At 42.7% G+C, this 20,977-nt stretch overlaps 1 protein-coding gene across 3 annotated transcripts in view; it reads left to right on the top strand.

Moving 5' to 3' along the window:
- TOM1 (target of myb1 membrane trafficking protein) overlaps nt 1–10,199 on the top strand; it is a 399,690-nt gene extending 389,491 nt beyond the window's left edge. For all 3 annotated transcript variants that reach the window (XM_078684134.1, XM_078684131.1, XM_078684127.1), the window contains 2 exons: nt 7,658–7,697; nt 8,132–10,199. In XM_078684134.1, coding sequence (XP_078540260.1) covers nt 7,658–7,697; nt 8,132–8,277 — 186 coding nt within the window. In that variant the 3' untranslated portion in view covers nt 8,278–10,199. The remainder of the gene's footprint in view (nt 1–7,657; nt 7,698–8,131) is intronic.
- The last annotated feature ends 10,778 nt before the right edge of the window (nt 10,200–20,977 follow it).

The following is a 20,977-nucleotide window of genomic DNA, read 5'->3' as shown; positions in this document are numbered from 1 at the left end:
GAGATGAGTTAAGTTTACGGCAGTCCGCATCCATTTGGTTACCTGCTCAGAGGCACTGATTTAGTCTTGAGTGGCCGGATCCCTTGGGTTTTCCAGTTTTAGGATGATTTGAGTGCATTTAGCGTGGTTGTAATAAGCCACAATGAAGGTTTAGTTTTAGGTTCTATAGTATTCTGAGGTACATTGAAGAGGAGTGGGCCAATGATTGATCTTTGAGGGATGTCTGGCCTGATACAGAAACATAGTTATGTTAATAGGGGAAGTGGGAGGATGCTCGATCTGTCAGAGAGCTAGGAGGTTATCTAGTCCAGGGTAATTTCTTCCATGCTGAATTCATGTTTTTTTGTAGGATGGTGTGGTATCAATGGTGTTAAATGCTGCTGATAGGTCCAGTAGAAAGGCTGCTTGTTCTTCTGTATGAGCATTGACATACATGGTATGTTGAGTTATTCCGTAAAGTTCTGAGAAGATAGTAAGTTGGTGATTATGGTCATTGCTTGGGCTGAAGCAGTTATAGATAATAGGAAGTTCTTGAAGGTTTGGGCGGAACAAGGGTCTAAAAATAACCCACTACTTTGCTAACTTTGACCTGCTCTTGGAATTATGTTGCTGTGAGTTGCTTGATAGAATCAAATACTGGATGTCTGTAGTTCAAACGTTTCTCTACCTGGCTGTAAGCCGTTTTCCACATATTTTGTGCTCTGAAATGTAGGTTCCTGGGTCCTGCATGTTCTAATAGTACATTTTTGTTGTCTTGTCTATTTGCTCAAGCAATGAGTTTGTTTTTAATTCGTGAAATGAGAATTTTAGAGCTAGATTTGAAGGTTATGTAATGGAAGTCTTTCTTTTTGACCATATTGCTTGTAACTGAAGGTGATACGTCTGAACTCCCCAGCACATCTAGGTGGCCTTTGTGTCTCTTGTTTGAGTTGGAATGTCCTGAAGTAAATTAACATCCTGCAGTAGGTTCTACACTTGGAACCACCAAAGGAAGGACACGATGACTGCTGGAGTAAGAATTCATCTGTCCTCCTTATCAATTGAATATAGATGCCATGGTTTCCTTGGCACTGCTTAAGAAGCCTCATAATTTGTCAAAAGTGAAAGACCAACTCTCTGCTAGCAAATTCATAAATAGAAACAGTGCGTAGGAGGTTCTTGAATCAGAGTCAAACAACTCTGCATTGTTAATTCACTCACTAGGGTACATACCAGGGCAAATAACACATAAAACTATTTCATCAAGATGCTTTCCTTACATTACTGAACCTGCATACTAGCTCTCTTCGCCCTAGGTGAATGACTTGTCAAATCAATATCAAGTTCAGTGAGGGCAAAGTTAAAATTTTCCATAAAAGAATGCATAAAGGTTTGAGGAGAATTCTACAAAATGGTACATTACTCATCTTATCGACTGCTCCTCACTGCAACTTATACCCTCTCTTCTGATAAAAACTCAGATCTAGGTTAGCCAACATAATTAATTAGATCTTAATCTAATGGCTTTGATTGTTAAACCTATCCATACTCTTAATCATTTCTCCAAGACTCTTGATTCTACTTCCACAGATTCAGACCAAGCCCTTTAATATCCACACAGTCTAAACCTTACTTCAAGGGGAATGGTATATTGACCGTGTAAAGTTGTTTTAAATGTCTAATCACTCTTTGCCCAGTTGAATTAACCTATTTCATTAATGAATTGCTCTGAATTGTTGAATATACAAGACATACTGTCAGCAAATATCTCTAGCAGTAGTATTCTTCTGCATTTTCTAGTTTTTCATTATTTATAAACCAAGCCTTCTCAAGTTTTTGATTTACACTTTCTAATACACATGGCCGTAATTTTCGTAGTATTTATTACCAAAAAGCTTTCTCTGGATTAAAGTCCCAGAGCAGTGGAACTTATTTGAAGCCCTACTGATGTTTTATCTATCATAAACAAATCATCTGCTGACAAGGGTGAGCAACTCGTGTTTCTTAATTTCAGGGGTAAATTAAGAAGTGTTAAAAACAATCTATCTAACAAATCTACTGTGTAGATTAAAAACAGTAAAGAAGCTTGGTTGCATAGCTGCCACTTTTTTCTTGGAAATGGAGCCGGAGTTCTCTCTGTTGGGTATCCATCAAGGAGGATGCACTTTGCAGTAAGTCCTAATCAGTTATCACCTTTAGTCTTAGACACAGACATGCATTTTGTTTGTACTGCAGTGTAAGTCCGTTCACTGCTGTGATTGTTCTGTTTTTGCATTACCCCCCACCCCAAGATGTGGATCCTACTTGGATTTATCTAGACTTTCTTGAATTCTTTGTATCACTTCACAACACTGAAGCTCAGAAACTAGAGGTCCACCTGGCTTTCTCATGCAAGTGCTTAGTGTCTCTGTGTAGAATTTTACATGTCTTCTAGAATGAGGCTGATTGACTTCCAGGAGTTCTGGATGGATGTTGTCAGATGACCCTCGACCCCGCGCTAGGAATAATCTTCTCACTTTGTGTAGATAGAGATGGTGGTTTCCTGATAGAATAGTGATTTTTGTTGACTTAATAAAGAGAATGATCAAAAGGAGTTTGAGGTCTCCAATGTGGGGATATGACCTAAAAAAGTCAGGGTTTTCTGAAATACCACAGATGCTTTGAGGCAAATCAATCAAAATGGGGTCTGCAGGAGGATCTTGTCAGACATAGGCACATAAAGGAAAGCAAGGAAGGTAGTCTTCAAGATATTTTCCCCCAACAGGATAGATACAGCTATTGGGGATATCCCTTCGATCAAAATAGGTATGACGACCTGGTTTGGGATGAGGCTGTGGGTAAAGGGGCAAATTTAAGTGATGTTGATTAGAGATGGGTTTCCCTGCACAGTATAACCTTGTTCTTCTGGAATCAATAATAATGTTGCAGGTGTTTAGAGAAATAATTGAGCGGGATACAATTTTGTAGTTCCAGGAGACATGGCTGTGTAGAGAGCCTCCGCAGATAGATGATTTTATGGGGGTCAACATAAAGGCAGTAGGTAATACCTCAGGAAGTCCCTCGGGGGACTGTTAACCTTGGATGCCTCCAAAATCGCCTCAAGTGTATGGAAAGTTAAGACATGGTATAAAATTGGCAAATGCAAACATGGGAAAGCAATGTATCATCATGCTGAACGTCTATATGCATGCAAAACGTATCTCTGATTACTAAAGAAATATTGAAGTGTTCATAGAGGATGTGGTTAATATAGGTGCATAGTACTCCCATGACCTGATTATTTTGAAGGGAGATTTTAACCATAAACTGGTCTCCGAGATGGTGGAGGAAAAATATGAGTATTGTTTAGCTGCTTTTAATATACACCATATTTGTTTCTCGTCAAACTAGGTCTCAGGGAAGGATGTAGCCTTGGTAGACTTCCCTATGTTAAAGGCCTTCTGAGCGTAAATGGTCAAGTGTCCAGGGACATTCCTGCAAGGAAAACGTTTCAGTATGGTAATCAGAATTGCCCAATTGATTGTGTGTTTGTACAGTTATGGGCTTTTGATCTAATTGGAAAGATTGAGGGTCTCCAGTTGGAGGGGAGTGATCACTAGCCATTAAGTACAACCCTTAACTTGGATACTGTACCTAGGCAGACAAAATATCTCCCTTTAAAGGTTGGATGTTTGAAGTTTTTGAGAACAAGATTCTCAGAGAAGCAGCTAACCCTGTTGAAGGCCCTTCATCATAAATATGAAGGAATAATATCTGGGACCGTACCCTCAGATTTTCTATCCTGGTATGAAGAAATAATTCAAAAAAAGTAGTTTCTTGTCTAAAAATAGAAGTGCCAACCTTCAACACCACACAAAATAGACTTAAATCCACAAAGCAGGCTAGGAATAGTTGGTTTGATAAAGAATGTAGAATCTTAAAAAGTAATATTCGGAAGCTCGAAAGACAATAGATACTCACAAAATAAAATCGGGTGCATACTTTTTTTCAGTTTCAAGAAAGAATAAAAAAATCTGGATGCTAGTAAGACATGGTAATCAAATGCAAAATGTTGGGAATCAATGATGGAGACCATAGAAACAAAAAATATAAGGACATTTTGGAGGTTGGTACAGAGTGGGATGGGAAATTCCCAGGGACAAACAGACGTGGGTGAGTACGCATGGATAGAATTTCTAGAGGGGCCCTATAACAATGATTCCGCAACCATTCAGTGCCCTATGAGATTCCTTATTAAGGAGGAGACAAAGTAGAGGTTCACAGAGCTAGCAATCAAGAAAACAATTGAAATATTAAAACTTACTCGGGCTGCTGGTCCTGATAACCTGCCGGCAGTAATAATAAAAATAGACACTGCATGGTGGACCAGTTTGTTTTATACCCTCATCCAGGAAATACTTTCAACAGGAATATTTCTGGATATTTGGAAGGGAGCAGTGATCAAACCTGTATATAAGAAAGGAGTCTATGCCCTCCCAGACAACTATCTGCAAATAAATCTGTTGTATGTAAGTGGAAAGATCTACAGGGCTGAGCTCGAGGAGATCCTACGCTTACCTAATGCTACTCTAATCCCATGGCTGAGATATGTCAAACAAACTTGTGAGACTCTGGGAAGGCTGGATCTATGGCTTGATCCGGGAAATGCTTGTTGCAGGACCCCACGCAAACTTCTCGAGAGAGAGTTTTACGAGCATAAGTTACTTACCTCGATTGAGAGTACACGCGAGGGGTCTCTAACAAATCTGTTTATCAAGTTCAAGGATTCATACCTCCTAGAGCTTGTCCTTGATGGAATTAGTCCCGTCCTGACAAGAAAACTATTCATGCAGTGGCGATATGGCACTCTCCCTCTAAGGGCATTCACGGATCGTTGGGCTAAGTCCCAGCCCTCCACACAGTGCCCAGCCTGCTTATACCCCCTAGAAAATGATCTGCACATTATATTTTTTTGTGAAGCTTACCAAAGACCCAGGAAATACTCGCTTGTCCCGCTCCTAAAAAACCTTGGCTTTAGGCTCCACCTCCCAGCCTACAGAATATTAAAGACAGAACTATCTCCCCCAATTGTGTTTGCAGTGGCAACATTTTTAACAGCAATGTGGCACACTCGCAACCGCTGCATCAAGTTAAATACTAACAAATGTACTGCTTGATGATTTCTAAATGTAATGCATTGCAACTGAATCTTAAATAGGTTTTCTGTATTGTCTTTAACTTTTGCTCACTTGCATTGTTTTTTAAACACTTCTATATATGATATCATTTTTAAATATTTTAAATTGTTGTAATCTTTTATGATCCAAATAGATCGAACTAAAGATTGTAAAGCGAAAGTGAAGTGGAAAGATCTTTTAAAAAATCCTCTTGGGGATGTTAAAGGAGTGAGCTGAAGTAATATCTATTATCCCACAGGAACAGGGTGGTTACAAGGAGAACCACTTGACGATTGACCACTATTTTGGTTTATGGGTCACCGCTAAGGAATCTATAGAGCAGTGTGTTGTTGTTTTGTAGACCTCAGCTCTGCAATCGATTGTGTTGATCAAACTTTGCTTTGGGAAGCATTATTAACATATGGGATCTCTACAGGTTTGCTTTAACTCTTGAAGAAACTCCACTGGAAAATTGGGCCCAAGTTAACCTAGATAGAGAAGGATCCCTTACCAAGAGAATTAATATAAAAAATGGCCAGAGACAAGAGTGTCCATTGGCACCAACATTATTCTCTTGGTTTTTGGCTGATCTTCTTTAAGTCCTCAGTCAATCAAAAACGTTGAGCCCAAAAAAGAATGGCATGCATATTAGTTGTCTTTTATATGCGGACAATTTAGTAATCTTTGATACTACAGGTGTTGGACTTAAGAGAAGATTAGATATATTTACAGCTTATTGCATGAAGAAGAAAATAAAAATAATCATGGAAAATACCGAAGCGCTCCTGATAGCGAAGCTAAGAAAAAACTTGTGCTGGGTAATATATAGGGTCAAAATAGAGAGTGTAAAAAAATACAAATATTTAGTAGTGTGGTTCGCTTATGCTTTAGGATGGAAGGATCACCTTGCCTCGACACAAACCAAGGCACTGTCAATGGTAGGGGGCTTAAAGAAATGTGATAACCGTAATGGGATGTCCTCTTGTGTCCAGTGCTGGTGGCCTATTCGGCCATGATAAGGCCGCAGGCTCAATATGCTGCTGAGGTGATCTGCATCGGGGTCAAAAAGAGTTGGTACCCGGAAGAAGGAAGGTGTCTGAAAAGACTACTTTTTCTCCCATCTTCCTCAATGGTGGAGTTAGTTAGAGTGGAAATGGACACATTTAGCACATCCAGAAATAATAACATTTTGGATACGAATAGATAGTGTGGAAGTCTCTCAAATCTCTCTGTTAGGTAAAAGGGATATATTGCAAAGGGAGCTACCATGGGCCTGCGGAGTTAGAGGGAGGATCCGGTTTTGTTGTAGGGAATTAAAAATAGAATTAGCAGATGGTACTAACCTGATAGACGTGAGCAAGGAGGAGTTGAGAAGAATAACAAAACAGGTATCCAGGGAGGAGGATCTTACCACTCTGAGGAAGAAACAATCTGTCGCTCACTTGATAAATTCATGGATGGGAGGTGAGACCTTTTCCTTTCTGAAGAGACTCCCTCCTATCAAGATGCGTTGAAGTTTCCTGACATTTAGATGTGGGTTAAATCATATTCTGATGTCTGAAAGATGCAGTACTCTGCTAAATGAAGGAACAATTTGTAAATGGGGCCTCAACACAAAAGGGGATTTAATTCACACCCTTGTGGGTTGTTTGCGGTTTTAGCCCAACGAAAGTCCTTTTTAAAACCTATCTTTGTAAAATTTGATATCCAGAATAGGGGGCAAGCAATTAAAATATTGATTGAAATAAGATTTCTCGATGTGACCTGTGCCTTGGGGCGTTTTTGTTTTGCCTGGTGATAATTTTTTACAGTCAGACTGAGAACCTTTTATTGAATTAAGTGGAGTTTCTCATTTTATCTTTTATGATGCGTTTAGGTGATGCAAATTGTATTGGCTGTATGAATTGTGTTTTAATTGTATTGCATAATACGTTTTATACTGAGTGCTTTGTGTCTGATTTTATCTGCTATTTTGTGTTTTTAAGAACTTTTGTTTTAAAGACGAAAATTTGAATAAACATATATTATGACTGAATGTAATTGCAAACAAACAATATATTTCAACCTGAGAATTAATCCTCTATGTTAGTTAATATGTGAATTTCCCTTCTGTAACCTTTTATCCCCATTAGTGGCGTCCTTTGTGTTTCCATGATTGTTATCCTCTAATGTCTCATGTAAAGTCTTTGTTCCAGTGTCACTTTTGATCACTTTGTGACAGGTGTGATCCTTCTCCAATTAGGGCTTCTCATGTCTGGAGATGCTGCGCCCAATATTCCTTTCGTACATGCAAGGCAAACTTTCATAAGGATTAGTTTACAACATGTGGGTTCTCCAAAGGTCAAACCGACATTATAAACATCTAGTCCTACTTGCCCACTTTGTTTAAAAGGCCTTTTATGGTAGATACACAAAGCAAAACATTTTACTTTTTCCTTATAGGAACTACACTTCATACTATTAATAAGCCATGCCTCCTGCCTGTAGTAAGCCCCCTTTCTTTTCTCTTCCTTATCTGTCAGGATGAAGAAGCTGAGGATGCTGAAGGGGTCACAAGTGAAGGTAAAAATTGATTTAAAGATGTTTTGTTTATGAACCCCTTAAGCACCCCTCCACCCAAAAATGATCCTCATAGTTCTGCTGTATTTAGTGAAAAGTTGGAATTTGGTATCTTCCACACTATTCAATGTATTACATTATATTATTTGGCAATCTGCAAGGGTTGGAAGTCAAACTCTATCTTAGATGCGGAGATCATGGATTTTCACCTAGGCAATGGACTTGTTTCACTAGAGGCAGAAGGCATTTCAGAGAAGAGATTATTTTACTTCTCATTTCCTCCTGTATTGAGTTAGGCTTTTTTCTTTCTCTTTGACTCATCTAATCTGAAATATTGGCTTCACACTGCCCTCCTTATACTTTGCTAGTGGTTCCTTCAGATGCTGAATGCATTGTAGTTTCTCTCATGTGATTGCTCTTGTCTCTTTCCCTTCCAGAATTTGACAAGTTCTTGGAATCACGAGCGAAAGCAGCTGACCGGCTTCCAGTGCTCCCCTCTCCACCCAGCGATCCTCCTAGACCAGTCCTCAATTCGAACTCAAGCAAGCGTGAGAAAGAAGAAGACCTCCTGTTTGGATTATGAGCCCCTCGGACTTTATGTGCTGATGACTTGGGAGGAACAGCCTGCCGAAGTGGGAGGGAGCGGTGAATAACTGCAAGTGCATCACCAGCACGCCTTTGTATCCCATTAACGGATGTCCACCTGCGTCTGGAGCTGATATTGCAACTCTTGCTTTATCCCAAGCCCTCCTCACCATTGTAGCGGCTACATGCTGGCTAGTGGCACACTTAAGAATTATACGGTACCATTTAATGTCTGCATCCTGCTACTCACCTTGCTTGCTCTCAGTGCCTTAACGCATCAGAAATCTGAACACTCATTGCAATGTCAGTATCTTTTATAGAATCCCACTTCTGACACCAGATAGGTGTTTGAAGCCCTGCAGTGTTTTTAAGCAACACCCTCCCAGCGCAGCTCCTACAGCGGGTATTCAAAACGGTAGTATATTTTCTTATGTCTGTCGCTAAAGCTCCTGGTACTACTGTACCTTTCACTTGTAGAATCCCCAACCATGCGATCCAGCGCTCAGCTCTGCAGAAATGCAGTAGCTCTCAATTGCAGGAAACCTCTTTCTTTGCTTTGCCATATCAGTGCCTTAGCTGTCCGCGTTGGAGTCCCAGTACTGTCACTTCACTAGAAGTGCACTTTATTTTTCACGTGTGTAGCAGATTTCTCCTTGGGCTACGGTAATCAACAGTTGAGCAGACACACGAATTGTAGTAATTAGTGGCCGTGTCTCACTTGTGTTGCCAAACGGAGTGCCTTAAATCCGCAGTGCCTTTACGAATCCTGCTGCACCACCTAAGGCCCTGTGCTCAAAATTGTAGATCCGTTAGCAAGCATTCCCTTCCTGCTGGTGTAATAACTGCCCCAGTACTGCATTGTGCACTAACAGTAGGCTCTAAGCTAGATACTCGCAAACACACCACACTCTGGGTCCCCGTAACACACCAAATCCAGGGCTCCTCCTGTGGCTGCCTCTTTTAGCATCAGGGTCTTCCTTCCCATCCCCATAGTGGGCCCCCTACTACAGTCTCCCTTTAAGTTGCTAGCTGTCATTAGAATGGCCCTCTGTAAAATGCACCTCTGTGCAAAGGGTATATTCTGGGTGTTCAGCCACTGCAATATTTGCTAGCCAGAATATGTCTCAACTAAGCGGTGCGCTGCTCTGTGGTGCTGAGCTCTTGAATCATGATTCTTGTTGTCACTTGCCCCACTGTGATCAGGGTTCGGTGGTGACAATGAGCATCAGGAACAATTTACGCCATCCAGATGCTCATTTTCACCAGTCTAGTGCCTTGCAGTGCCTGTATCGCCCTCCTGCTGCCAAATGCTGCTCGCTCCCCTGTTCTGTCACCAGCTCGTCAGTGGGTCCTCTAACACAAGTGCTCCTGTTCACTACTTTGCCCTTATTCAGAAATCCCACTGCTGCCACCAAATTGGTGCATCCATCTACTAATGCTCGCCTGCAGTATCCTCAGTTTTTGATCAACACTCGCACGGTTTCATCAAAGTCTTTAAGGTAGTAAGGTTTTTTTTTTTTTTAATAATCTGCATGATGGTATCTTTCAACAGGTATTGTGGGGGAGAAGTAATGAGTGGTGACCCAAATTGATGAAGGTATTGTAGGACGTTCCCTAATGCCAGGGCCCTTTCTTATTGAGACATGGTACCTAGGTGTTCATTTTGGGCCTCCTCAGTTCATCAAGTTCAAATGTGTTTTTCTGGTCGTCTCCTGCCCACATTTTGTTACTGGCCTCTGACTCCTATTTCTAATCAAGGTTGTTGCCCAAGTGTGTAGACAGCTAGATTGTCTGTGTGCAGCAGTGTGTGCTTTTGTTGCGCTTGGTTGCTCTTTGATGAATCTTTTTGTTTCCATCTCTTTCCAATGACGATTGCTCATGAGACGAGACACTGAATCAAATAAAATAGATATTTATACATCTCCTGGTATGTCGTGTCATCTGTGTGCCTGCAACGACAAAGTCCTGCCTGCTGTCAAGCTAAGACAAAAATGGATGACTTGCTGATAAATCTGTTTGTGCATGCTAAATAAAGCAACACCAGGGTTGTCTGCGTCATGTACACACACATCAATATTAAATGGATTATGTTTCATCTGCAGGATCGTTATCTTTGAAATATCCATGCTGCCAGCTTTTTAATGCTCTCATGTTGGGAGGAAATGACACTTTATATTCCTAATTGTTGCTCCAGTGTTGTGACATGGCGCCCTCTGATGAAGACATTGTTTGGTATCAGTGGTGCTACCCCTCGCGTCCCCTTCTGTTTTATATATTCTTACCATGTGCTGTGTTGCTTGTAGCCAGCTCTGATGCTCACTGTTCTATCCAAACATTGCCTATGTCTGTGATTTCTTTGGACTTTATGATCAAAAGGACCTCTGCGTTCAAATACTGTGCTACGTTAGTGCAATTCTTGTCGTAAACAGACTCGCGCAGCCACTGTATATGGTGTTTTGTGACCTAACAAGATAGTTGGAGCTGTGACTCCTGTCTCAGCATGAAATCCAAGGTCCGGGACTCTAGAGAGAGAAAACTATGTGTCCTAGTACAGTGACTCTCATTAGCCCTGGATAAACGAAGATCCCTTTCGTGGTAATACCGGATTTGTGTTAATCCGCTTAATGGAGATGGAATTTCATGAAATGCCTTCAGCAGGTCCAAAGTGCAGTACATGTGAGCTCAGGTCTGCAAACACCACCATTTAAGTGCTCCAAAAACACAAAAAACAGAGCTCCTTGCTCCAGGTCCCCATTTGTTCCTGAACCATTTTGGATTATTTTGCAAAACATATTGATACAGCCTCTACAGGGACTGTGTTTGGTGCCAAGGAGATATTTAGCAGCACCTGTTTTGCCTCCACTTTAAGCTGAACAGACGTTGAAATTATGATTTAGTTTGATGAATCCATTATAGATTCACATGCGGTGCTTGTTACTGCGGTGTAGTACTTAATTGGAAAAGAGCAACTTGTTTTTCTTAAGATTTGTTTGTGTGGGTACCGGCAATGGGAGACTCAATATTGAGACTCTGGTATAACGTCAGTCACCATTTCTCAATGCCCCCTGCATCAACGCCACTTTGAGTTGGCCAGTAGACATCAACAATGAGATTCTGGGCTCTTATTTTAAGGCGGGACAACAGGCAGGTGATCATCTTGGGCTTCTTATGGCAGAAGAGATTTTCAGCGTCGGAAATAATTCCGCTTAAGTTTTGCCCATGATATAGTGGAGAAAATCTCAAAAACACAAGAATCCTTGTTCTCACTTTGCACAAAGTTGTTCAGGTTAAAACTGTTGAGCCCCAGAGGCTTACACAGGTGCTTTACACCATATCTTCTGACAGGGGCTCAGAGTCCGAGGCTGCACACTTGAGTATTGAAAAGTAGTGATCTCGGACAAAGATGCGCTAAAAAAACCAAGTAGTGTGTAGCTTCTAAAACCCAGAAGGGCTCTTTGGCACTTCTGTGAAGATCAGCACCCCTAAACCAGAAATCCACTCAAAACCTTGCGTCAGGGTACCATAGGAAGAGCCACAACTGAGAGAAACAAAGGAGAAACAAATCTTTTGTCTCAAAGGTAACTGATGTATAGAAAAGGAGGGTCTTCTGGGTCTAAGGAGGAGCCAATGCTGAAGAGCCAAAGTCCAATCAACATAGGCCATGAAACCATACCAAGGAAGCCAATACACATTTACTCCAAAATTGAGCCTTTGTCAGTAAAACAAAAAAAAGAAGAAAAAACTCTCCCTTGAAGGCGCTAAAATTGGTCCGTAGCAGAAACGTTTGTGCCAGCATGTGAACCCGAAGTCGACAAAGACCTACTGTTCTCATACATTTGAGAATCCCAGTAAAATTATAACCTTTAAAGAATTATTGGCCTGGAGACCGCTTGGGAACTGGCACCCCGGGTCCAGACTGAAAACTTAGACCCCTAGATAAAAGGAGAGGTACTTTGATGAGGCTTCAGAGTTGGTGTAATATGTGTTAGAACCAAGAATTGGAAAACTTACAGTGAAGGCCATTCAAAACACCCAGACTTGTAAGGCCGTTATTGGATTTTATTGTCCGAAAGACCCCCAAAAGGGAGTTTGCTGAAAAAGGACACGTATGAAGAGATTTAGCTTTACGGGGAAGTGGCTCAGAGTATGGAGGGATGCAGAGCATGTAGGCTATTTACAGAGCTAAAACCTCAGCAGAGGTACAGCACGTGAATGGATCTATCAAACGGCTAGACCAACTTGAATTCATTATGCAGGGGGCAGCAGAGGCGTTTCCAATGGTGACGAAGAAGCAAGACTTCTTTGTTTAAATTGTGCACCTCTGTCAAGTGGGTAATTCTCTCCCAAGTCTGAAGTAGTTAGTGAAATAATCCAAGAATGTAAGCATCTAATTCTTTCAGCACTATGATGGTTAAAAATGCTTGACACAAGAGGCTAAGGCACTAACACAAGGAGGTTGTACTACTACCTCTTCCAAGTATGGCAGTGCTGCTGAGGCACAGGTGATGGTACTACTGTTGTTCAATTAAAGTATATAGACTCCTGTTGAGGAATGAAGAGGCAGAAGTTGCTAGAGAAGCCAACAGAAGTGGATAAGGGCAATGGTGCTGTCTTTCCCTGGAATGCCTCTGGTGGGTAAGGGTGGTGGGATCAAGAATTCATGCAAGGCCACTTTAGGGACAAAGTCTGCACAAGGGAGGTTTGGTTGGGAGCCAGGGTGCTTGTCCCCATGGCCCCCTTTCCAGCCACACACATTATGGAGAGGGGGAGGATGCTATCAGTTCATGAGCTGTTGCATTTCCACTGACAGACAGAGTAAGTACCTGCATTTTATGATCTGTCAGAAGTATCGCCTTAGAAGTAAACTTCTTTCCATAGACCGATACCACGCCGACACAAGGCGTACCTGTGCTTTATGGAAGGTCAGGAACATGGCCAGGTCACACTTTTAGAGTTTTAGGACTCCACATCAAACCAGCTCTTGCTTTTTAAATGACTGTCGTTAGCAGTCGCTCATCTGAAACGAAAAGGCCTACATATGTCGTCCCCCAGATGACTGGCTAATAAACTAGAAATGTTCCAATTTCCAATGCCCGGTTGCATATCGTATCAAAAGTGATGGATGGAAATGTTTCAATTACGTTGAATCTCTGGTTACTATTCTGGGTACATTCAGTTCCATCATTTTTAGCCCGCCTGCACGATTGGACACGGGCTGAATATAAGCGAATCTCTCTGTTCATGGAAGACGTGGCTTTTCAACTTTGGCTAAACTGCCTGATATGAGGCAGGGCCCAGCTGAATTTTTCCTATGCTAGGTTTCTGTCTGCGATAGCACAGTGAACAAAAATGATGGAATGTGGCCAGCATAGTTGCCAGTAGCTAAAGTTTTTTTTGAACATTGTTATTTTTCCTTAAAGACAAGCAAAAATATTTGTGGGTGAAAGAACATTGGCAATAAAGAAAACATATCCAGTCTGCATCGTGGTAGTGTTCACACTATCTGTCATATCTGTTAATGGGGGTGATAAAGGGGCTCTATCAAAACCACTTCCTGTGAAGGATCTGCCCCCCCGTGCAGCCAACTTTCCAGCCAAATTCTACAGACCACGGTGAGTCTTTCATTGGCTCTCATTATAGACATAGAGGTCTTTTCAGGCACCAGCCTTTCCCCCTCATTCTTCCTCCACATACCTAGGGGAGGGCTTAACCCCTTGGCTGCGGGGCACATTCCCCTGCTGTGCTGGGGAGGGGGGCGCGCACAGCGCCCCAGTGCTCATGACGAGCTCAGCTCGTCACGAGCCACAGTTCTCATGTGCTCATGACGAGCTGAGCTCGTCATGACCACGCCCGTTTAATAGAACGCTCAGCACAGCAGGGGAATTAGCCCCGCGTGTGAGCGTTCCACGGCTCATGAGAAGAGAAGTGTGGATCACTGGTTAGAGGAGGTAGACCCTGAAGCAGAGGCCAGACCCGGGACCAGGGTTCAATTCCCGACGCGGCAGGGTCTTGAGCCCAAATATCCACGGACTCGATAATTCTCGTTTTGGTGCCTACTCGAATCACGGGCTCACACTCTGCAGCTCTGGGCATCAGCCTGCTTAATCTCCACTACGGCCCCCCACGGCGGGATGCCTGGCTTTCACCTTGGGGATGCCCAGTACGGGTATCTCACAGGAAAAAAGCCAGGACGGGTTCCCAAGGCAAGCGCCGAGATGCTTACGGGTAATCGAGCGCTATATAAGAACGCATAATAATAATAATAATGATGAGCTCAACTCGTCATGAGCACACAGGAACCGTGGCTCATGACGAGCTGAGCTCGTCATGAGCATGGGAGGGGTTAATGGCTGTAGCTAATGTATCAGTATCTGCCTCTTGGCTAACAATTAAAACGGATACAATGATTTCTTTTTTTTGGTGTAGGATTCAGGTCCAGTATGCAATGTTCAAAGGACTGGGTAACCATGTCCGTGCCACACTCCTTAAGGAGTGCCCAGCCTGTTTCCAATATTCCTCCACAACTCAGTACGACCTAGTCGTATGGAGAAAATTAGTGCCATCATATCGACACCTCTGGCATTCTTTAGACATAGTTGGATATATTTTTTTCAGAATTTTTGACACAAGATAAACCTAATACCAATTTTGAGTGAGGTGGAATCTCACGTTGCTTGCGACTTTTTAATGGCGAGTCAATATTTAATTCCAGTCCTTGTCCATGACATCTATCCCAAAAGCTCTTTTCCACTCCCCTCAGTGAAACACAAAGAAACACAAAGGGGAGGGGGGGGGATGATTGGGGAGGATTCACCGGACGAAAATATGCCTTGAAAGAATTACATACAGATCTAAGCTGTATGAGGTCTGTGATAACTGTTGGCTTGGCTGCTACAGATGTTTGCCCCAGGAGCCCTCCCCAGATGATTTTGGCGGCCCCATACTTCTCTGCTAAAGGTAAGGAACTGTCAAGTGTTTAATTTATTTCGTGTTTCACTCCAACACTTCAAATTTTTCTCAGATAGAATGAGGCTCCTACAAAATTGTTACAAAAGGATTGGTCACAAGGATTAGGGTGATCTAGTTGTTGCTTCAAGTAAGGGGGGATTCCCTAAAATGGTGGCCCACATACCCCAGATGAATCCTTGACCAGCTGGAGGAGCACAGGTGCAGTCCTTGATACAAAGAGAAAATTACTACTTGCAGAATCTTTGGTTTAACATTTTTCAAACCAAAATACAAAACACAGTAGTCCTCAACAAGATGTATAATGGTCTCAAGCGTGGTTGAGTTCACCACAGCTTTTGCAGGATGTGCAGACAAAATGACCCAGAGGCCTAGATGAAAGTGTACCTACAAGACCGAACACAGCCAGTGGTAAAAAATGGTGTAACCGCATTCTCACTCTAAGCATTGCAAAGTCACACAAATGGTAACTGTCTCATATCACCTTACAAAACATATTCTGACCCTTGGCCCACCAAGATGTAGCTTTATTAGCTAAAAGAAAAGAGAAATGCCAAGACTTTGCATCCACTGAGGAACGCAGGGCTCATAGGATGGTACAAGATCTTTGCTTCCTGGTTTTCACTAATTTAATGACTCTGGAAATGCATAAATCCTGTATAGGGTTGAAAATACCCATGTGCAGTGTCCATGTGACAGTCTTTGTGAAATCGTTTTTATACCTGCTTAAAGAACTGCCATTGCATTATTGCATATTAACATGCATTTAAATGTACTGCCATTTTGTATTTTAGCGTTGTCGATTGCAAATTCAACCTTAATTGCTTGAGTAAGCATAGCCTCATTTTGAAGTTGGCATAGATAATTGAGAAACTGCGAAAATTGTGAAGTCCTCTTTCTACCGTATCCCACTTAATCAAATGCCCATGGTCTCCTCATATTCTTCCCACATGAGGAGTTAGGCACCTGCTTGTTAGCGGCTATCTTGAGTTACTGATCCACCATGTGCCCTATCGTCCGCTTATAGAAAATGTGTAAAAGAAAGTAAAAAAGGAAGTGAATTTAGCATTGTATGCTCCAGTGGCTCCGATGGCGAAGTGCTTGATCATGGAGTTTGCGAATTCACACTTAAATTATTTGTGCAGCTTGCTATATATGTGCATTAAGCATACATTGGACTTCACTAAACTTCTCAGTGCCTCTCATTTTATCATTTGAAAGGTACAGTATGTTTTCTACTGCAGTAGAACCGTGTCAAGAGTCATGTGACCAGTGCTCTACATGAGTTTGGCTTTTTGCGGAATGCTGCTCTCTGTTGTGGTCCACCCAAAGTGGTCCACCGTTCAGCATGGTTGACTATGGCCCGAATGACCAAGCCCTGGAATAATGGTGTTGGCAACGGATTACAGTAGTGGGGTTTGGGCCGTTCAATTTGAACTCTAGTGGGAAGACTGCTTGCTTTCTCTCTCTGGTAATCTGAGTCGTTTGTCATGACTTGGGCCCCCCTCTGTCTGCCTGGTTTCATGTGGAGGATACCTGTACATTCTTGGGTAATTTTAGGTGTGGCGCCCATATTGGTTTACCCCCGCCATAGGTATGTAGTGCCTAAAGTAGGATGCTCAATAGGATTGGTGGAAGTCAGAGTTAGTTGTCCCTCTTTTCCCTGTAAATCCCCCGACTCTACTCTTTAGCTTCAACCCTTCCACTTGAATTCTTTGTGTAAACGTTTTGACTTTGAATCATCATCCAGAAGAGTCCTTTTTTCTTCACAAGCGACTGAAACTTAACCTGCTGGAGGAGATCTAGGTGTGATTGGCCGGAGAACAACACTTGTACAATGACTACGGCATGTAAGTATTACTCTCTCCTCCCAGTAGAAAGACTTGAACAGGGCCATCCCCTGTAGCCTGTGCTTTGGGTTAGGTGAAGGAACTGTCTATGTGGAATCCACAAAATTGAAGGTGTTTGATGTGAACTGTGAACTCGTATTTTCATTCTAGAAGCTCTGGATATCAGTGTAAAGGAAAATGAGGGCCATAGGCAGGATCATTGGCTATCTTACCAGTCTATAGAAAGATGAGGACCAGAGGCAGCATCTTTGAGTATCTCCTTTGTGAGGGGTGACATAAAAAAAATCCCTGCTGAAAGAATTGGGAGGTAGTCTGCGTATCACGAAGAGGTCCTACCTGTTCAGCCAGAGACTGAGTTCAGTATGAGTGTCTTACCTTTAAGAGGTCCAAGGACGCAATCCTGCCAAGAATGAGAATTGTGAATTGCTGCTCAGCTTGGCTTATGCACTCTCTTGTGTGTAGCCTGAAGCTGGCATTCTTAACCATTGCCCAATGACTATGAGATACATGTGCGCTTCATCGCCACATCTTCACCGGCACTGACCTTGAGATGCCTTGTGCCTGCATCGTTATGTCATGACTGATGACCATGCACGGCCTCCGTGCCCTGATATTGGTGCACCACTCCAATTCTTCAAGAAACAATCAACCCTGTGAGGTCCATGTGCCTCGCCGGGTAAGCTCATGTACCCACCTCAAACAGTGCCTATCGCCCACATGACCCGGACTGCGGCACCTGCCAGTCCACCATGTGATAACTGCCCACAGTACAGTGTGCGTAAAGGAGAACTTTGTTTGCAGAGTAACTTGAGATACAGAGTGAAATGATACTACTGGTGCCATAACAAATGATGACGTGACAAGGTCAGCTTCCTTAATAATAATAATGATACAACTTGAACTCTAAATACAACTATTTTCAAAGCTCTGTTGTATACAGAGCTGCTTCTGGAAGCTGTAAATACTTCCAAAAATAATTAGTTCTCACTCCTTCAAATTCTTAAAAATTGAAAGCTGTGCATGCTTCTAGACAAACCTTAAAAATGAATGTTGCAAGAGTCCAGAGATTTTGCTTTAGATGAAAGCCCATCAGTCGCCCTTATTCCAAGCCGTGAGTCAGCCGCTTGCGGTTTAAGAGCTGTTGCTGATACTCGGCAGAATAAGCAATTGAGAGAAATGGGCGATTGTCACCAGGCAATTCTGTGTCGTTTATTCACATTTATTTGGACCTTAGATCCTCAAACATTTTCATGAATACATCAAAAGATATATCTAAAATCTCACATCATTATAAAAACATCAAAAATCATATTTATACACACAACTTCCCTTTCAGCTTAGCCCATAGCCGTATGCATCAGATAGTATTACATTTCATTTCTAAAACCATTTAAAAATACTTGAACCCTTTGCATGAATTTCCTGATGGTAACGGCTATATCTAAATGGCTCAATTCTGTTACAAGGGTTACTGCCTGAGCCCTATCTTTTATATCATACTTCTTAAAAATCGGCCGTAAAAACTGTATTCGAATATCTAAAAGCTTCTGACAGTCCATTAATATATGTAAAATGTCACATGAAGTGCCCAAAGTGCAAGTGCATTTTTCCTTATTGTCTATCATAGAGCCTTTCACCCCATCATTTACGTTGCAGGGGTTCACCCCAATTCTTAACCTTTCTGTATAATCGGAAATCAAAAGCATCAACTACTTTAGTCTGAAAAGGCACAAAGGCCCATTATTTTGAATTGGGGCATTCCCTTTGCTTAATCTAAAAAAATGTGACCAGAAACTGAAAATTGCTAAGCATGTAGGCATAAAGCTTTAAATTCCAATCTGTAAATATGGACGAAGCTCACAAAAGTGCCTGAAAGTTTGAACAGCAAAAACATTTCAATCTTTTGAGAAATCCAGGTTTTGTGACCTTACACGTCTGAGGGAAAGCAAACTCCTCTCAAGTAGTGAGATTTTAGGCCTGACGTCAGCAAAGACCTTTTGATTTTTCAAAAGTTATATATACCTACGTATGGTGGCTTCATCAGCCAGCCCCCTTCATCGACTGGTTTGTTGTGTCATTCACATTTTTCTTCTGCCCACTAAGGCATATATCATGGAGCAAAGGGTCAGCCGACTTCAGCCAATGGCTAACTTTACTGTGAGTGATGGCATTCTGCTTTGCCTCTTTAACAATTAGCACATCCGGACACCAAGCAATTACTTGCAGTGTCTGAGACAACCATGGCATGCTTTTTGAGACAAAAATATATGTTCGAGGCATATTTGCAGATCGTACACTTTTGCAATGGATCGCCACCTGGTGTTGGGCTCGGATGATTGCAGGTTGTTGTCTTCTTGGAAGAAGTCTTTGTAGTCACGAGATATGTGAGTCCTCCCTTAGACAATACTGCGCATGGTCATCGACTCCATCCTCAGATTGTTTTTTTCCGCCACTGGGTTCGGATGAAAGTTTTCCGCTCCGGCTAGAAAAGACTTTTTCAGCAACTTCGAAGCGTAAAAACTTTATACAAACATTATCGACATCGAATAGACTACTTTTGACATCATCAGCTACATTCCGGTGCGTCGACGCGGGCCGTTGCGCCTATCGGCGCCGGACGGCCTACGCCTCATGGACAGAACTCCATTCAAAAGATGCCTGGTATGTCAAGCAAAATTCCCTCATAGCGACCATCACGAGGTCTGCAACCTCTGTCTATCGCCGGAACACGACGAGTCGACCTGCACAGCTTGTGCATCCTTCCGATCGAAGAAGACCATTTGGGATCGGAGAGCACGTCGACACTAGATGAGGAGAACGGCCCCAGCACCGGAGGCCATCTTCGAGCAGGAGATCGTTGAAGAAGACATCTCCGAGGGCGAGGACATCTCCGAGGACGAGGCTCCACTCGCCGCCGAGGAAGACTAGCCTGATCTCCAGATCATATCAGAGGCAGAGGACTCCGATGACTCGATTCCATCTCGTCAACCCGTGAGTACTCTTGCCCCTGCACAACAGACACTACCCAAGCCAAAGGCAACAGTCAGCACTCCGCCCATGGGGCCCAGTCGAGACTGAAATATCCCCTCAAACGCCCCGCCTTCGGGCTCGGCTCCGAGGAAAGAGGAAAACGACTATGCCTTCTGGTGCCTCGGCACCGACAAAACCACACGTGCCAATTCCACCTCTTCCATCGGCACCGAAGCATACGCAATTTTCGACACCGAAGCCAAAACGCCCTTCGGTGCCCAAAGACAAAGATCCTTCGGCATCCAAACCAAAAGATGCACCGGTGCCGAAGCCGAAAACTGTACCGGTTCCACAAAAAGCTCCGGATCCAAAACCTTCCGGTTCCAAAAATAAAGATGGAAAGCCAGCGTCCGACGCCTCAAGGCCAACGAGACCTGTCTCCTTTCCAAAAACTCCAACCTCTGTACCAAAGACTCCAAGGCCTGATCAGAGACACCTAAACCCTCTAACAAGCCTACCAAGCCAAAACCACCTTCGGCACTGAAAAATTTGCCACGGGACTCTGTAACGCCTCCTACAGCAAAAAATACCAAACAACCCCTATCGGCACCGAAAAAATCGACGCCGAAGAAGGTTGAAGAGGAAGAAGAACTGTTTAGACCAGGTCCTAAACAAAAGAAAGTCCATATTAACCCAAAAACTGGACATGTGGAAGCTATTCCTCACAAGAATAGACCAGCAGACACACCACTTCTACCTGTGGTTCCTGCCAAAAAGAAAGATTGTGCAACTTCTCCAATGCACCCTTCCTCTCCTTCACCTTCTTCCTCTCCTATCCCTCCTTACATTTCACCTGCAGTTTCTCCTGTTCAATCCCCTGCATCATCACACCACACTGATGAGGAGTATGAT

The sequence above is a fragment of the Lissotriton helveticus genome, chromosome 1_1 (genome assembly GCF_964261635.1).
Source record: "Lissotriton helveticus chromosome 1_1, aLisHel1.1, whole genome shotgun sequence".
NCBI classification, from domain to species: Eukaryota; Metazoa; Chordata; class Amphibia; order Caudata; family Salamandridae; genus Lissotriton; species Lissotriton helveticus.
This window is presented reverse-complemented; position numbering and strand designations above follow the sequence as displayed.